General features: G+C 34.4%; 2 protein-coding genes across 5 annotated transcripts in view; both read right to left on the reverse strand.

The window, feature by feature from the left end:
• LOC149771138 (transient receptor potential cation channel subfamily M member-like 2) overlaps positions 1-4,163 on the reverse strand; it is a 69,493-nt gene extending 65,330 nt beyond the window's left edge. For 3 of the 4 annotated variants that reach the window (XR_016418406.1, XR_016418405.1, XM_089948807.1), the window contains exon 1: positions 3,779-4,163. Coding sequence is in view for 2 of the 4 variants with exons in the window: in XM_089948807.1 (XP_089804933.1) it covers positions 3,779-3,889 (111 nt within the window). In the remaining 2 variants the exon portion in view is untranslated. The remainder of the gene's footprint in view (positions 1-3,778) is intronic. The other variant, XM_089948806.1, reaches the window with a different exon arrangement.
• The window catches only part of LOC149771139 (transient receptor potential cation channel subfamily M member-like 2), an 85,884-nt gene continuing 69,426 nt past the window's right edge, over positions 4,110-20,567 (reverse strand). Inside the window, exons 2-6 of the mRNA XM_089948814.1 lie at positions 16,265-16,433; positions 10,934-11,040; positions 9,150-9,247; positions 8,030-8,232; positions 4,110-4,123 (exon numbers count right to left, since the gene is read on the reverse strand). Of these exons, the coding sequence (XP_089804940.1) occupies positions 4,110-4,123; positions 8,030-8,232; positions 9,150-9,247; positions 10,934-11,040; positions 16,265-16,433 (591 nt within the window). The remainder of the gene's footprint in view (positions 4,124-8,029; positions 8,233-9,149; positions 9,248-10,933; positions 11,041-16,264; positions 16,434-20,567) is intronic.

A 20,567-nucleotide genomic window follows, 5' to 3' on the forward strand; every position in this document is an offset into this window, starting at 1 on the left:
AATGTTTAATGAGTCTATAGCTCCAAATTCCTTTGTATGGTAATTAAAAGTTGGAACCTCTAACATGTACATTAATTTTCAAACACTTTGAGATATGTGACACCAAATCTGTCCATGAAGTATATAATAGCTAGAAAAGCTCTCTGAAACTAAAATATACGAAAAGTGATTTTCTGAAGTGAGACTGAATCAAACATTATTTTTGACAGGCAACTAATGTCGGTTATTTAGGAATTAAAATAACAACATGCTTAAATTGTACCTGCAATTCGTAATAGCCACTGCAAGACAGCAACTCGGGAAATCGTATGAAGATAATGAGTCATGAAATATAGGCCATGGTGATGCGTGAAATAGATGACAAGTGCAAACAATACTCAGTAAAGTGTGTATTATATCACAGTGATCTGCCTATGTTCTGGACATGTAACCATATTAGACGACTATATTCACTTACCAACCAATGTAAATAGAGTATACGAAACAACTTTTAGTGTCAGTTTTACCGAACGGTTTTCCTGTTTTACAACGAATGGAGAAAGTAGAAAATAATTATCATATCCAGCATTATTTTCAGAAATAAGCATCTACGACCGGTTTATGACTGGTTTGCGTTAAAATAGAACACATGTTATATCATAATAATCTTATGGTAGTGTAACATTTTTGAGATGCTTCCATGGATAAGGTTTAATACTGCAGATACAGAATGGATTGTCAAGGTTCCTGGATGTTTACAATATTACCAATGAGTTGAAATCTGAGATAATTAATAAACATTAAAAAGACTATAATCATCCAAAGTAAATATGTCGGTCATATGGTAGCCTGTAGTAATGTTCAACGCTTCGATGGACAACGTGTATTTGCCACAGAATAAGGATTTACACTGACATAGTCTTAAATAGAAGCCTATTGTAAATGTTTACATGTCCAGGACTTTTTATTTTACCCAGATAGTAGATCGTAAGTAAAGACTCAAAGCATCACCTGGATATATTACTACAAATGATGAGGAACAAAGATATAAAACGTGTAAACGTAACGATTAAATTCATAACAGTTGCTAAGATTTTGTGAGATGAAAATATTCAACGCCATACATAAACGTAGAAACCTGTTCGAAGAAACTCCAAACAATGTCCAAACTGAATAAAACCTTCTAACACTGACAAACGAAGTTGTTGTATATTCGTTCTTATTATTGTTATCAGATAACTGCACGAAACGAACATAATTTGCCTATGGAACAGTGATCAACTTTCAGGCTGCTGACACCTTTTTAAGACATAACATATTCTAATGATAGGATCACAGTTGTTCTTTTCTATGTTACCTAAAGCGTTGTGAATATCAAATAAACTACGAAACATGCGTGCGGGTTACACACCATTCCAGGCTCAAGGATCTCGTCTTTTGCATAGACTCCAAACCTTTATTGGTAAGATTTCAAACACAGTTCGCTACATTGAATGACATTGTTAATGTTTGCTGGTTTCACTGACGATTCCGCAATGTGTGAAATCAAAATATATCTGACGGACAACACAAATTAAGAAACAACGTCAATTTAAATGTTAAAGACATTTTGTACATTTAGGAAATATTTTTGGAAAATCAAATACTGGATGAGCCTCCAATTTCTGCTAATACTCTAGTTCTTAAACTATGCAACTGGAAGGTGAAACCGAAGCCACCAATTTAAGTATATTCAATAAATAATTTATTTTTCTTTAATACGGAGTAAACATATGTAAGACACAGTATAGAACGTTCCGAATAAATTCCAATTTTTGTAATGTCTCAATGTATCACAATCATATAATCCAGACTGTCTTTGAAGGAGTCCCCAAAAATCCCAAAGTAGCATTTTAGTCCACTGTAATTCCTATGCATACTTTAAATAAATCATTCGTGTAGAATTATATCCGAACACAACTCCAAACTCTGATCATCGATTCCCAAAGACAGATGTCAATTAATAATTACTTACCAAGCCTTTGTATATACAAAACATCACCTGTCCTGAGAATCAATAGTATTTGTAAGGAGAAGCACAGGCCTTGAAATAATATTGCTTAATGCTTAGAATCATTGCAATTAAAAACATGTAAAGCACACACACACTATATATATATATATATATATATATATATATATATATATATATATATATATATATATATATATATATATATATTAATAATACATAGCAATTATTATTTTCAAAATAAGCAAATTATCGGGTTTTGCTAATACTAGTTGATTTGAGACTTTCACGATAATAATGAATACAAGAAAATAGTATGCATTACGCTAATATTAATTGTTTGATGGATCAATAAGATATTTAAGTGTCATCATAATTAGAATGCAAATACGGTGGAAAATGGCATGCATTTATTACATCAGTGTTGCATCCAAGGTAAGAATATTTGTTTTTGTATTAGTTCTCAACTGTAACTTTAGGCGTTATTACACTATGTCGCGAGTCACCTGCTATTAGAATGTTTTCTGATTTATAATGTAAATACCTAAACAGTGGTTCTAAATCTGTTTGCAAAAGAGTGCTTATTGATGACCAATAGTCGCACACAGCCAAATCGTTTCTGAGTCATAACCTTGTTTCATTATACAAAGACATACTATCATGAGATATTAAATAGATCGGTAGAGATCCACTATCCAAATGGTGACAGAGTTACGGCCAGATTTTAACTAGACATAGTTCTGAAATCTTAATTTGAGCCACGTCTTTAACAGTGCACATCGCGTAAGCTTCACAAAGATACATGAAATATTTTTACTCACATGCAATGTAAATACAGGTTTTTAAAAACAATGACATAAAACTTTAAGACTACTTAACTGCCAAAGTTGAATCCTAAAATATGAAACAAACTTTTACCATGATACGTCAATGACATGTTGAACGTAAAGATCTCAAGCAGTTCAGGAGATAATAACTGGTAAAGTGTGTGACGGATAAATAGACGTACGGAAGGACACAATTAGTGAAAGCGAAATTCTAACGGTAAGAATCTCGCAAAGAGAATCCTTGCGTGAAAAAGTCATAAATATCAGGAATCATTAATATACCTCAAGCAGTCCTATATATGTGACAAATGAGAAACATGTGACGAACAGAGAACCGATAGATACACTCTGTACTAGAAAGAACTCTTCCAAACATACAGGCTTTCATTGCAAACCACAACGCGTCACCTTGTGACAAAAACATACCTAGTCTAAGAATCATCTTAAAGGGCTAAGGAGATATTAAGCAAGCAGACCTGACTGGACATATTGGGGTTATGAACAATATGTAGCGATTGTCTGCATTGTGACGGTGATACTTTGCGCATAACATAAAACGTTACTTCCAGTTTGACAGAAAATGCAGTTTGTCAACATTTGCAGACATAAATTTGTACATAACGCTTTCTATTGTCTTGTAAGCCAAAATAACTATATAAATAAACATATGCGCCTCCAATTAAATCATTCTAGTTTCATTTATTTCATAATCAATTCGCTTATTGTCTCACTAAATTGCGTAGATGCATTGGTGCTGCTTTACCACTTGCGTCACGTGAATCCATTGACGTCAAACTGGTTTCTGGATTCAAGGCAAATCATTTCGCTATATTTTCCAACCACATTTGCTGTCGTTTATCAATGAATAATTGTGTCATTTGCATGGTCAAAGTTCAGTATTATGTCTGACCTATCTGAAATTGGAAAGAAAATAATCGAACTGGATATCTCATAAACTTACGTTGTATAATTCCAACAGTCTTTCCTTTGTCAAAAACGTCTCGAGTTCGACGCCGTGATCTAAAAGTAGCTCCACAAAGTCCACTTTGTTCCACTGTAGTGCTGACAACATGATGTCACCTAGACTGCCAGGCTAAAGATAATACATATTTTAAATACAGACACACACACACACACACACACACACACACACACACACACACACACACACTAAGCTTGTCTAACAGTATAAACATGATAAACTAACTGGTATATCATGATGGTTCTGAGCCTAACATTTTGCAAACCAGATGTAAAGTTTGGGTTATCTGCTGCTTAGTCCCACATTTTGATCAAACGATATCACCTGTAACAGAGACATACATCACACTTTATTCTTATATACATTTCAGACGTAAGAATTAAAAAAGACTAACTGATCTGAAATGTAACCAAAGTGGAAATGGGAAGTGCACATCTAAGCAAACTATGTAAATTAGTTAGGCCAGAAAATGCTCACTAGCTTTACGCCTGGAATTGTTTTTTATATTGGAATAGTTCCATTCCAGGCGGAAAAGGAGTGGCTGCCTTCTAAATGACATAGTATCTTGTCCGTGGGAATTCATTGACTATCAAAATATCGATATGCCGAAAGTCAATTTCATGTAAAGTATCAGTAATGTTTGAATATGTGTGCATAATAACAGAACGTTGATGGCCTATGAAATTATATCAGATTACAACTACAACCCGTTTTGACACCTGACTCTGTCTATCTAACCAAAAATGATCAAGTTGTTCTCCGACTTCTATTTTTGACATTACTGGTGCGTACAGGCTCCATAACCAATCGTGGATCGCACAATCGATCCTCACCACTACTAATGGCAGAAGAAAACATGGCGGAGAACAACCTGTTGGTCTAAGTTGCTTCATAATTCACCATTCTACTTCTGATACTTGATGTCAGGCTAATGTTACTATCCATGAAGACATCCAACCATAGTCAACTGCTCAGTTTACTCATGAATATTTGTTTCTATTCATCAAGCCGTCATTGTCTTATCTGCTTTGCACCAAGCTTAAGTTACACGATACGTAAAGAATTGTACAACTTTTGCTTGCCCCGTCAATGGTATACCCATCTATTATTTTTCGATATGTGCACATATATGCGATGCCTCTATAAATCCCATAATTATTTTGAGAACATATGTATATCCATTAAATGAAATCATCTCAAGGAATCTTATTAGGTGTTTGTAAAAGTCCGTCAGCTATAAATTAGGGAGCGCTTATGTGGTCCTCATAAACGAGGGACGAAAGGTGATGCTCAAACGTATTTACTTAGATTTTAGCAGTAAAATTATATCAGTTAAGACGAATTATTTGCTTTTTATAAATCGCAATTATGTGTACATGAAATCATTTTTAAATTAAGTAGTGACATTCGTAAGTTTATATTTTTTAAAGTGATATTAATTATGATATCGAAATGCACTATAATTTGACTGGAGTAATAAATATAGTGTTCAGAAGTTTTGAGGACAAAATGAAGATTCAACGAAATCATGGTTATTTAAAATTTTCGCAAAGATGTTCTATAATAATTATATTTTGTGAAACCAGGGTTTTTTCTGCTTAGCTATTATTTTTAACCTTGACAGTTGGTGGCATACATCTTATTATTTCAAGGAAATGAAAGTATCAAAGTGTTTAAATAAATCATTAAAGAATTTTTGTGAATCATAACTATTGGAATTACGGTTAATCGGGAGACAAATCATTATTCATATTATTCATTTGGAGGTCTGATTCTCTTTTCATTCTATGTTTTCAAATATTACTAACTAAACATCTGATCATCATAAATAAATACATACATGTATCTATATGTGAAACGTGTTTATTTATCCAAATATAACGTTAAAAGCACGAATAAGAATTAAGAAAAATCAAATATAATCTCATATAATAATATTTGCAATGATAGTATGCAGGAGGCCACACATAAAACAACAATCCATTATAAATACATTATCATCTTATTAACATGATCTAATTCATGATATAAAATAAAACAAAAATTTGAAATATAGTGTTTGATGGGGAGAAAGAAAACGTAGGCTGTGGAAAACATGATGAATGGTAGGTGTTTCAAGCATGCAAGTATGCACACAGTCAACGGTCGAGAGAGAGAGAGAGAGAGAGGGAGAGAAAATAACCTCCCATCGCATGTCAGCAGTAAAAATCTCACTCCTGGCGAAATCAATCCAGTTCCAGGTTAAAGCTAGTCTCAGCTGTTCCACCAAATCGTTCTCGTTAGCTGAATAACATCAAAATTTTTAATCAGTGCATTTATGTGCTTTATCCTTAACTATACTTATTCAGTCGACTTTGGTAATGGGGGTTCAGCAGTGAGTCTTACCACTAGTAATATTTATGACCTCAATTCTGCACGAAATAATACACACGTTTACTGTGTATCGGATCATGGATTGTATCGTGTATCTGCACGTATATGTAGTGTAGGTAGAGTGTAGGATGGGTAGATAAGTAAGTATGGGATCTTTCTGACACTTAAGCTACAATGTAATATCAACTTACCCGGTACAATATGATTCTTGTCCAGTATCATGCTCGGAGGTACCAGACGTCATTTATAATTTTAATGATAAAAACAATTATAAAAAAGCAAGATAGCATAGATAGATAGATAGATAGATAGATAGACAAAACATACATAGATAGCTATATTGATGGATATGAGATTTTGTAAAACATTCTCAGGGAGGAGAGTTTGTAGAAAGTTGAACGAGTTCTTCCATTCGAATTGAAGTGAATGAAATGCAAACACATTGATTTGTGATTTCAGTTTCAGCAAATGTAATAAGTGTGTGCATGCTGTTAAATTATTCAACCGATATTTTTTGTTGTAGTATTGTAATATATGTATTGGTTTCAAACGTAATCCTGCGAGGAATGTTTGCAAATCATCTTACATCTATGCTTGCATGGTTTTGAAAACTGACTGACTTGTCTATGTATTACCACAGCATTAGGTATATTAAGACCCACCGAGGTATACCGTGATACAAACGTGTGAGTGATACCCAGCAGTTGCAAAAATATCCTCAGTATCACTATATGTGTGAAACACTAATTCAATGGTATTATATGTGTGAAAATTATTTGTACCTACATGATAATTATTGACGAACCATACAGTAATCATATTTGGGTTTGCGTTCTACACATTGATCATACCTGGTGATACAGCCATAAATGTTATATTTGCTAATAGGTAACTAACACAAATGTAGCCGTAACTATCAAGTTTATCTTGTCAGCTCGATATCTGAAGTTCAGCAGTAAAATCCAGTAAATATTTTAGAAATACTGATGCCTTTTCGAAGTCATGACAAATTGTCCCAGACAGATACGCGTTTGGTTTATTGTAGATAAACTTTACATATTTTTGTTAGAATGGCCATAAGCATTTTGCTCTTCGATGTTTGGTGACATTAATGACGATTTTAGTGTGGGGCTCGCAGAAATTATGTTGTATCAGCGGTAAGTCATTAACATTCTCAAAGTTGTGAATACGTCAATATTATCCCCAGTTTAACTGCACACTTTCGCGGGACAGTACCATCAAATATAATTACTACACATAAGTAACTATTATCAATTTGGATCACAGTTTCAATTTGAAAAGACGGTATATGAGCATAATCCTGTGTTGGAGCAAACGTAATATTGGAATCTCTGAATAACTGCGGAGATAATTCATGCAACCTATACATATTGAAGCAAATTATTTAAAGCGAAGGCAAGAACTTTTTGGAACACTATGTCATGCTTGCCTTGTTCACTATGATGAATGATACAGGGCTTACTAGATAAACAGTTAACATCAATCCGAAAGGCAGCACCATTTAATATTGATACACCAGTCACTGAGAACATTACTAGTATCTTTTTATTCATTTAAGTTGGTGCTTAATATACGTAAGGTATCATTGCAATAGGTACAATTATACATTTGTTTTACTGTAATGTATTATACAGGTACAAAATGAAGTACATATATAAGGGAAATATCTTGCATTAAACGTACAATTGTAACATGGCTGCAGTAGCAGCAGTGACAATAACTGTTAGCAACAGTAACGGGAATGGCAACATTTTTCCATTTGAAATATATTAATAACATTTAGTTATCTGTCCCTTCAAGAAAAAATATTGTATTTCAAATGTAGTGACCACATACCTTTAAGTAACGCTTTAAGCATTGTTTCCTGAAGATCTTGGTCACCGCTGCCCAATTCAAATATATGGATCAGATCGAACTTGTCAAGGCAGTTCTCGATTTCCTTGATATTCTTAGGAATATCTTCCATTTTACAGAATTTGCTGTGCATCATCTGATTACGAATGTAGTCTTTCAGGTCCTTATTCAAACGTTTCTTCGTTCTGTTGCAACAAATTTATTACATTCTCCAAGTCAAATTCAAATGTACAATTCACTGAACTATATTTCAGTTTTTCCACTTCTTTCCATGAGAACAAATATGAACTTATGAAACATAGTCAATAACTGTTTATATAAATAAACATAATAAATTGGAGAAAATATTTATCAAGGAAAACCCCTACCGTTACCACCAATTAAATAATGTGACAAACACAAATTCAGAATATAATATACCACCATTATAACGTGAGTTTTTGATTACATACCGACATTTTCCACTTCCTTGTTCGACTGATATTGAGAAAATGAGCGAATAATTAACAAAATAAGAATAACTTCCAGTCCAAGTATTAATTCTTCATACTTTGGAATTTTGTCTGGTAAATTATTGCATCTATGATAAATCAATATGTTCTATTCGAAACAATTAAATGGAAAATTTGAATCCTGATGTACTGACTTAATTTTTTGTTTGATTTGTATGACCTAGAACCTTATATTAAATGTTATAAAATTAAGTTTTAGAAAACTTTGCTATAACTTCTAATATTACTTGGTAATAACCATACACCAAGTATAATGGTATGGCACGGTTAACCTGAATGCCAACATGTTCCTTTGTTTTATTTTACCCACTCACACAAACACACACACACGTTTGTTTTGCATTGAAACTAAGAAGTATTGATTGCACTTAAATATGCAATCTACAAATGTGGTTAATATTCTGATTTTACAGAATATATATGTAGTGGTTCAATGATTAGTAGGGTGCTGGTCTAAATAATGGCACTTTACTTGAATTGGCACGGCATAGAGTATGATATTGATGTGATATTAAAACCAAAGTAATACCAATTAACATCTCCTAACGTACTACTTCATTTTTAAGAACAATTTTTATTCATAAACCTACTTCCTGATGGTATTTCCCTCGTCACCTATAATATTATATTCAGCCAGCTCTCCGTTTTTTAAGGCATATGCCAGCAGGTCTGCCGATCTTCCAGAACCCTGAAATATTGTGTCACGATGTCGATATGCAGTTTAAGATTGTTTGTACTCCTTTTATATCATTGGCCTTTAATCTCTGACCTAGTATAACAGTGTCTCCATCAAACATACATGCAAATTGCAATGATATAACTCATGAAAACATAATCTTAATCTTAAACATATTAAAATCAAGAAAACTGTTTATATCAATATGTTTTCAAACTTTGTTGCTCTTTTCGATGTTTACATATTTCATGAAGAACATACAATTCTGTATTAATGTATCCTTATTGACGGATGATCCACAATACGTATATATTTATAATATCACATGATTTACATGTGAAAGTTTATAAGCCAGTGTTTTATGTTGACCGTACAGGTAACTTCGAGTACAATAAATATGAAGGCACCAAATACATTATATTATTATGTGCCATAATCTTATATCCTATGAACAACTTTACATAATACTCTGGAAAAGTCTTCGCAATATACTTCATCTTGTCCACTATTCAGTTATATTTACCTATAGCTTATTTCATTATAAACAGAGTTTACCCTGAAGTTTAGCATCATCTTATGAGGGTGGATGACCTGACATAGCAAGAAGAATACAACATGTAAAAGCCTCAGCTGTATGTATCGGCTACTTGTAACGGATCTCATTATTAATTTACCTTGATTGCCTATGTTATGTTTATCTAATTTATATTGTTTGCTTGACCTTTTTCTTACACTGAGGGTGGAGTTTTGGCATACCTGACTATTACCATGGAATGTCTATTTGATTTCTGTCACGATTATGTATGTGGTAAATAAGATGTTACTAAACTTAAGTTCATGGCATGATCCTGTTTAGAATTAATGATTACCAATGATCCGTTTTCCAGACCTTATTGTTGCGTCATAGATCAGGTTACAGCGTGTATATAAATTACATTATTCAACAATGTTTAAGATCAGACTGGTGTGCTGTGATATGATACCTCAAGAAAGGAATCTCAATGTCATACTCCTAATAACTTTACCAGTCCTTCTACAAATATAATCAGGCTTGTTTATGACATGAATACATCTGAGCAGAAAATTCCTACTTTAATGAAACGGTACCAATTACTTCAAGCAAGTAATTTATCTTTAAATTGGTGGATTCAATTATTTCATGTTATTGCTTTATCAGCATGAATTTCGGATATATCTAATTTCTAACGAACTGTGCTGTTCCATGAGAAGTTTACCAATGTGAATGAGCCCAAATTATGTTCTCTTGCAGCAATGCCTTTGTCAACTATATGATATGTAGAATGGGGGAATATATCTATGTAGTATTTAGTGCTTTTAAATCATCGTTGTGACAGATAATTGTGTAAATTGAAGAGCGATTTTAGTATTCTAAACTACGCGAATCGCAAATAGCTACTGTTCATAAAGCACACAGTTACTGGGCAGTTTTCATAGTGTTCAAATAATCTTTCTCTCCGCTTTCTCTGTTTTTGGTTTGTTTGTTAGGGTGGGGTTGGGTGGAAGTACTGTTATATTAAAAATAGTTCTTGATCAGCGTGATTGTGCTGCGCGTTTGGGTTTTTTGTATTGCATTTTTTAAATTGCAGTAGGACATCAAGAAAATACCATATATTCAGTATAATAATAAAGCTTTATAAACCAGTCTTTATGTTGCAGACACCATAGCTTTTTGTATACCTTGACAATGACAACTGGTGTAGTTTCCGAGAGAGCATTTTTAACTGTACTCAGTGTTTCTGGTCCTCCGTTTATAACCAATAAAACTACAGGCACTGACTTGAAATCTGCAATAGACGTGTAAGAAAAATATATTCAACGTTCAACATATTTCTGTGATATAATGTGCATTATTATCCAACACCATGCTTTGCACCAATATTCGAAATAAAGATGTATATACCGGATATTACAGATAGGGTATCAGTTATTGCCAAAATCTTTCGGTATTCCTAGACTGATTAGATCTGGAAGTTACCAGTACAAGCGAATTCATTAAATATTAGTATACCAATAAACATGACATGAATGTTATTCAACCGGATTTGAATATATTCACGGTGTGAAGACGTATATTTATAGGTTACTGCATTTGTATGGGAAAATAGGAACGAGTTTTCGGAATGAATACTGCACGAACTTGTGAGTGCAGTATATCCTTCCGAAAAAACGAGTTCCTATTTTCCCATACAAATGCAGTAACCTTTTTATTATATGCTCATTTTTTTATTCAACCTAAGGTTAAATTATATAAACAAAATACACTACAAGAAACAACGTAAATGAATGAATGCCGTATTCCAAACTAAATACACAAGCGCAGATTTGACATTACAAAATGACATCATTATTAATGCGCACATAGCTCCGCCCAGATATATTTGAACTTAGTCGCGCGGTCGACATAACTTTCGAAAGAAAATGGCGTGTCTAGTTAAAATTGAAATTTGCATTCATATTGTGAATGAATGCGCATTGCAACGACTTTTCCATTTGATCTGGAGTGAATGTATTTTTGGTATTTTGTATGGGAAAGTTTGTGATTTTGGACTGGATTCATCTGTGCAAATTATACATGAAATTCATCGGATTGAAGTGGCGCGGGAGAAGCGTATTTACGTCTGCAAATGTGTTTCTGTTTCTGTCATTGAATGTTTGAAATCATAACGTGGGAAAATATGAAGTCTTTCAATTGCAATTTTCAAAAGAACGCTATGGAATTTAATGTGTATTTCGTTTTGAGTGCAGTAAGGAGGATGCAATTGGACTTATAGAAATTACAGCACACTTTTGAAATGTGTAATCCAGATTGAAAACCTATGATGTGGCTCATGTAATTCCGATTTGCAGAATTAAGAAAAAACATTTTGAGGAAATTTAGGATGTAAAACTGTAAGTATATTTTATTTTGCCATTCTTATCACCACATGAAGAATACACTATATTCCTTGTCAGTTGTATGTTATTTGTAAGGACATGATCGTCCGTCTTTTATATAATGTAGCTAGCCTAAATCCGTAACATTGTATCAACTCGGAATGTGCCAAAACAGCTGGGTTTTTTGTGTGTGTACAGTCTACGAAACATGTTTTAGTTCATTCAGAAACAAATTTAAATAACCACAACGTAAAGAGCCTCTTACGCGAGTGTACATGATTTGTTTACAAATCAAAAGTGCTGGTGTCTGCGTCTTTGCTTGTTTACAATAGAAAGTAGTTCCTTTATTCACGTGAATGCTATATGTGTATTGTCGCGCGCATTCAGTATCGGGGAATACTGAACGATTCCGACAATGTAAAGTTAACGGGGGAAAAATGAGCATATAATAAATAAATAAATATATATATATATATATATATATATATATATATATATATATATATATATATATATATATATATATATTACTTTCGCAAGAGTTTTAAAGCTACCGGGTAAAATAATCCATACTAAAGCTGATGGAATAAGTACAGCTGGTTGAGTCCTCTTTGCTTGTAGAGAGCTAATTAATATTATGACATCGTCATACTTGCTACTTGCATGTACTTACAAGCTGGTGATGCACGTAGTTTGGCTGTGTCAAAAACGTATAGGTTGAGCGATCTGGATATCCTCTTAGATTGTATATCATGTGTAATGTTATTATGCTGAGCTTCTGAATAAATAGATCACGGATGGTATCTGCAGCTACCTAATACCGGTTAAAACAAGGTCTGATTTGCAATCTGTTTCGCACAAGTTGCTTATCATTTCATGACGTGTGTACCACAGGGCCGGTTTTCTTTAGTTATATCGGACAAACCTTTTTCGCAGGTAATATATAAATAAATAATTATTAGTTTTTATCAGACAAAAATAAAATAACATGGTTAGTTCAGTCCCAAAATGATACCTGTCCACAGAGGACACAAAAAGGACCAACAACATTTGTCCATTGTAAACACTTGTCAGATTTCTGGAAGGTGATAGGAAGATAAAATTAAGACTTGTTACTGAGTGGACAAAATTATTTTATCCGTTGAGGACAGGTTTCAAATTTATATATGTTGCATAAGGTAGTGAAATCAAGAAACGGCTTTAAGGGACAACATAGTGTGATCATGTGCAAGGTTGACAGAGGTTGTATAGGTAAGTTAAATAAAAAGATACTCGGGGATCAACCATTTGTGCTGTTTGCTAGTATGAAGTATGCATAAGGATGCATAAGAAGGAAATGAATTTAAAATACAGGACCTAAGGGTCCTCTTTATATTGGGATCGGTTTTGTGGAGGTTGAAAAGGGAAATGAAATTCCTCAAATGAACTTAAAAGGACCAGAAGAACATGTCCTGTATTGGCAGTTGTCTTGTTCATAGAAGTTAAATATGGAAAGAAAATTAATAAAAGGGTCTTAATGAACCAAAACATTTATCCTTTATCAATGGTTATTAGGTTTCGAGACGTTGATTTGGAAATAAAATTCGGCAAAGAGATTTATATGACCAAATATGTGTGCCCTTGTTAACAGGTATTAGGGTTATAAAAACTAAATATTAAATGAAGTTAAGAAAGGGGACTTCAGCCTCCTTTACCTAATAAGGAGTATCCATCATAAAGTTATGCATAAGAACTTAATAAATCATTGAACATGAAATACAAATTAATGCACAAATCCGATATTATGAGTAAATGATAAGAAAATCAGTCAGGTTTGATATATAGTTGTTTCAGATTAAACACATGCACATTGATCTCATACGATATTGACGAGATAAATTGCATATATGCAAAACTGGCACAGAGTTTATTTTAATGGCACAATTATAGTCTTTACATACATTTTACTTAAATTACAGAGGGAAGATGAAAAGGCAAAAGTGCAAGGGTGGGGCTTATATATAACATTAGATATATCCAATTTAATGGACATTTGAAGTATATCAGAGAAAGGGTACAAAATATGTGTTAACAAGTTTATACGAGACATTAAATGAATTCAATCCCAATAAACATTTAAGGGGTCGCATAAAACGAAAAGAGACAGATCGATGTGTTATCAGTCTTATGTTTCACATTACATGGTTCAAATATGATAGACGTTTGATAGTGGTATACTGCAAGGCACTTTTAAATCATTTCTCGACAAATTTCCAAATGAAACCGAATTTGTATGAGGCATAATCGCTAATTGAATGGTTGTATCAAGTACTTGATTATCGTCCTTAAGAGAGATTATTGTCATCGACGATAAGTGTTATTACCTTTACAACTAAATTGATAGCATAATTTATGCAATTGTTTCTCACTGGCTGTCAAAATAGTATGTGAATGAATTGTAATGCTTCATCTTATAACATTGTTGTGACAACTTTTGACGTGTGTTCGATATGATGACTCGTTGTATGTAATAATACAAGTAAAAGTTTATTTAACTACCACTAAACACGATAACTATCAAAGTTGTCCACTAAATCATGAAACAAAATTGAAAGCCTTTGTTGTAATGTTTAATGAATATGTATATACTGGCCCTTTCATTGCAATGTATTTTATAAGTTTCACTTGCTTATAAAACTTAATATTCACCTCAGCAATGTCTTAACTATATATTATTACTTTCTAAACTTTGATTGGCTGAACAGGTCACACGTGTTCTACAGTAATACAATGAATTAATTTCCTCAGTTTCATTTGATATCCACAAATCTTCATTTTGTGCTAAAACTGAAAATTGACGTAATCCAGGTACAAAGGTAACGATACGATTATGGACTCTTCTTTGCTGAATAAAAACTCGACAAATGAATTTAATAATATATTATTGTTACGTCCATTTTTATATTATAATTATTATTATTATTATTATTATTATTATTATTATTATTATTATTATTATTTCAACTTGCCACGATTAAAAAATATTTCAGCACAATAATTAAATTACCATGGCTTCAAATATAATACTTTCACACGTGTTCTACAGTAATACAATAAGTTAGTTTCCTTTGATCTTCACAAAACTATTGTGCTAAAATTGAAAACTGACATAATTCAGGTACAAAGGTAACGATACGATTATGGACCCTTCTTTGCTGAATAAAAACTCGACAAATGAATTTAATTATATATTATTGTTACGTCCATTTTTATATTATTATTATTATTATTATTATTATTATTATTATTATTATTATTATACATATCTATCATAATTTTATGTGCATAAAATTCAGCTAATTCTAAACATTAAGCATTATGGTGGCACTAAAATACCAAAACTCAGAATCTGAGGTTGCAATTGGATGTCTATTATCTACCAATTCGACCCAAAGTTTCAAAATTACTATCCTTGTTATTTACTACGACAACCTCGATCTAAATCTCAAGTTCGAGAGTCTTATATGTTCCAGGTCATGGTACAATCTGCTCGTTCATCACTACTAGCAAAGGCTTCATCTGTCACTTCATAATGTAATGACAGGTCTATATCATCACATTCTACAGTTGGACACATTACAGTTATTTCAGCTCTATAAAGCAAACTATTGTTCTAGAATTCAGGCAGAAGAGTAATGTAAACAATTGTAACAACTGTGTTTTTGTAGTTAAATATGTTTACTTGAGGTAAGATATATATATATATATATATATATATATATATATATATATATATATATATATATATATATATATATATATATATATATATATATATTAGAGAGAGAGAGTGAAAGAGAGGGAGAGAAAGATAGATAAATAAATATGTTAAACTTGACAAAATCATGTAGCTGTACATTATCTTATCATTATTTTTAGTAGAACAAATAGCAATAGTAGTAAATATTATATGACTCTGTCATAATTATATTTGTACTAAGTGCAGCTAACCTGAAAGAACTATATATTGTGCTGGCAGATCAAGCATAGAGCTGATCAAATTCAGAAGTTGAGTTTCAAACTGGATGTCCAACTTCACCCATGCAGCTTGGCACATTACAGAATAATATGACATATCAAACTAAACACCATTACCATATTCATCGCATTTGTCCCATTCCAGCCGAGCCCTTAATTGGGTCTCTGTTCCAAACTTGTGCTGGATACCATCATCTACCAATATATAGTGGCTATGATTTGGGTTCAGGAACCTCTCGTTTTCTTTACGTTCGTCCTCTATAGTGTATTTTATTGGTTCTGACTTCTATATGAAAAAGAACATGACAAGTTCTAATGAAAACCAATATATTATAATATTTTCTGAACTCATCCTACGATCTAAAACGATTACACTAATAAGTATGCTTTCGCAATATTTTGCTCAATGACTTGAAGGTCAATCTAATAAATATGTTGAGAAATTCGGATGTAGGCTTATTATCAAACGATTTGTTTTGTCGCCTTTGTAAATCTGAGGCTTATAGCAAGCTTAAAATTCATTTAAATGTGTAACCATAAAAGTAATGAATATTATTTCTAAATGGCATCATTGCTTAATAAATGGAACGCCGGATTTATGTTCGAAATGTCCTGAGTTTGAATGTCCACAGTGTATGTGCTGTATGACACAAATCATTGACCTGAAAAGTTCAATAGTTACACTGTCCTTTGGTCCAAGTGAATAAAATCAATGCAAATTGATGCAGCCAACAACACTAAAATGTTATCCACTATATGAACACTAATAAAACACCTATTTTTGTTTGAGTGAACAACGTCAATGCCAACCGATGCAGACACCACAAATCGAATTGGTTAATAAAGTACTTCTGCACAATCTAATTCATCCACTGTCCATAATTTAAACTAGCCACAGACCGGCTCTCACTATATCAGTGCAATCGGCATGCAGTGGCAATATTTGATATTTTTAAAACTCACCAAAAATCGATGTCAACCAAATTAAACGTCAGTGGAATCAATCCTTTGTTTGTGACTGCCTTATGTGCAAATCTACTTGAAGTTCTTAGGTCGCCTTAGGGACTCCGACTCCGGATTTTCTGATGGGTTTTACTCCCTTAGCCTTTCCTCTGAGAGGGTATAGTCCCAAGGCAGCGAAGGTTTGAATCGGAGTTTACCTTCTCCTAGATGGGTGACCACCCAAGGTTAACGAGCCCCATCTGCCCGAAGCATCTGGTTTTGAGGAGCCAGAAGCTCACCTGTCATCCCTTCTCCAGTCAGTTTAAACAGGTTCCGCCACTCGTGAAGGCCTGGAGCTGGATTTGGTTATCAGAGGCTCTATCAGACACAAGCCATTGGGAGATTTCCAATGGAAGTGGGTGCTTATCTCCTATAACCGCCCCCGGCGATGACAACCCTTGAAACCCATAGAATTCAACACGGGAAGCAGCAGTTTACCGGTTATAAGTCACCGCTCGATTAGCGTAGAGCCAGACGCCAGGGGTTGCTTCTGACGGTGGGAGTGACCAACATGTTTCACTGGACAGCTACCGCCCGCCTCAAACTGGGCAACCCTAAGCCCATAAGGTGCCGTCCCGCCACAGTTCGCCTGCCTTGCTGGGTGCGTAAGGCTTAAGGTACGCGAGTACCTGACAAGCGGACTGCAACTACTGCACCAAGAAAAAACAAAATAAAAATAAAAAAGATGTCTTCAATCCTCAAGCTATGTACCTGGAATGTCCGGATCATGCTGACTGGGCTTTCCGATGATCTCCAGACAATCGGTGATGTTCGTAAGACTTCAGTCATCAACGACGAACATGCAAGGCTCCAGGTCGACATCGCCTCACTACAGGAGACACGATTACCAGATTATGGGTCCCTCAGAGAAAAGAACTACATATTTGTCTGGCAAGGAAAGAGTGCAGGTGAAGCCAGAGAGTTTGGTGTTGGATTCGCTGTCAGGAACACTCTGCTGGGAATGATAGAACCCTGCCAACAAGGAAATGAAAGACTGCTATCCCTCCGCCTCCACACCACAAACGGGCCTGTCAACCTGATCAGTGTTTACGCTCCCACACTAAGATCCGCCACAGATACCAAGGATAAGTTTTATGATGAGTTAAACTCGCTCATCGACAAAATTCCCAAAGAAGAGAACTTGATTTTGCTGGGCGACTTCAATGTTAGGGTGGGTGCCGATCATGACTCTTGGCCCTCCTGTCTTGGCAAGTTTTGTGTTGTGAAGATGAATGAGAATGGGCAGCGCCTTCTAGAGATGTGCTCGTATCACGAACTCAGCATCACCAATTCATTCTTTCAGACAAAGCCACAGCACAAAGTGTCTTGGAGGCTTCCCCGGTCTAAACACTGGCACCAGCTGGACCTGATCATTACAAGACGGTCAGCTATGAAGGGTGTGCTTCTTACCCGTACCTTCCACAGTGCTGACTGAAACACCGACCACTCGCTGGTGTGCTACAAAATGAAGCTTCAACCAAAGAAGATCCACCTCTCTAGGCAAGAGTGTCAGCCACGCATTCATGTGAGCAAGACAACATATCCAGACAAGGCTGAGGAATTCACATATGCTCTTTCCAAGACGTTTGACTCAGAACCCCCCAACGGCAGTGCCAAAGAAAGATGGGATTACATCAGAGAGACTGTATACATCACAGCCACACGGATCTTTGGTAAGAAGCAATCAAAGAACAATGACTGGTTTGAGGCTAACTCTGTCACACTCAAGCCAGCCATAGAAGAGCGTCGCAGTGCTCATCTGCAATACAAGCGATCACCCTGTCAAAAGACACTACAGGCATACAGGTCTGACTTTTGCTCACTCTCGTATGGATTTAAGTAAGGTCGATTTCTAAACCGACACTGGCCGTTTTGGATCACGTCAAGGAGTGTACGCTCTCGTTATTCTCCAGCCATAAGGGTAAGTGTTAAATTTACATTTCATTTGATATGCGAAGTTTATTCGGTTTGTAATATCTTATCGCGTAATAATGCATTTATTACAACGCAGATTTGAACTTTGAATTACAATTCACTATTAGAGGGTAATGTATTAGCATATATCTAGAGATTTTACAGAAAATATTATTATGACCAATATGGTTTTATTGTAGCTGAATGTGACGGTGATTATGACTATCACTGGGATTGTGACTGTGACTATGACTAGAGCTGACTAGAGTTTACTAGAGATGTCTAGAGCTATCTGAAGCTGTTTTAGGGCTTTCTGGAGTTACCAGAGTATTTAAGATTGTGTGCTGTCGATACGTATGTATGTATGTACGTATGTCTGTGCCACGGACGTAGACGTAGCTAATTCAAAAGGGTGCTGTATGCTGTCTGTACGTGTATACGTATGACTGTACGTGTGGTAGATCCATAAAGGGTGCGAGCGGCCGAGAAGAGTGTGGGCCAACCCAGGAAATCGTGCGACTGTACAAGGGGTCTAGAAGCATATGTTTGGTTCAGTTATTGTTCCAATTGCATTTTTGTGTTCATAACATTGTTTTGAATCTTAGTTGTGTTCATAAGACTATTTTGAATCTTGTGTTCATAAGATTATTTTGAATCTTAGTTGTGTTCATAAGATTGTTTTGAATCTTAATCGGAGTTCATGTTGGAGATTATGTGAATCTGTCTTGTATGTATAATACTGTTTGGAAGCGTATCTGCAATCCATGAGGTTTAGTGGATCTGTACTTCATATTGATTTAATATTTTTTTTTTTATTTTCAATGTGTGAATGTTGTGTAGAGTGATTGGGTCAATCGTATGTAGAGAGCGTGAGAGAATCATTGTATTTTTACATCATATATTTCTCTTTATTAATTCATTTCATAAATTTCCATCTTTCACACATTGTATTTGTCTTATTCATTTGATTCAAAATCCCACTTGGTTTCTATTCTGCGACAATAAAAATACAAAAAGGAAAGGAGTTTGATGCCTTTTGATAAAGTCAAGGCTATATTGTCCATGTATTGCTCACTGACCAGCGTCACCAGCGGGTACCTCAAGTGGTCCACATGTTCTCATAAGGACGACCGTTTTCACAAAACATCGAGATGGTACTTGTGTAGTTTTTTTGTCACTAATCGACATATGATGTTAGGATCTTGTTCGTGTTTGCCACCTGGTGCTTATTTTTTGTCGCCTGGTTAGAATTGGGTGCACCATAAAGAAATTATTTCCTGAAAAACATAATTCTCAATAACTCTTTTTGACATAAATCAGATATTTCAAGTTCAATAGAATCAACATTTTTCATCCAAACAAGATTTCTCAGTTACTTGTGGATTAACCACAACCTTATCTCCAGCTAGGTCATTATCTAGTAATTGCAAAGAAATCCTCAGACGAAGTCTGATGATACATTAACGCAATGGATAGGAACATTATCAAAGCCGCACTGTACTTC

Source organism: Sinohyriopsis cumingii, unplaced genomic scaffold (genome assembly GCF_028554795.1).
Source record: "Sinohyriopsis cumingii isolate HCF-2022 unplaced genomic scaffold, ASM2855479v2 utg002106l, whole genome shotgun sequence".
Taxonomy (NCBI): Eukaryota; Metazoa; Mollusca; class Bivalvia; order Unionida; family Unionidae; genus Sinohyriopsis; species Sinohyriopsis cumingii.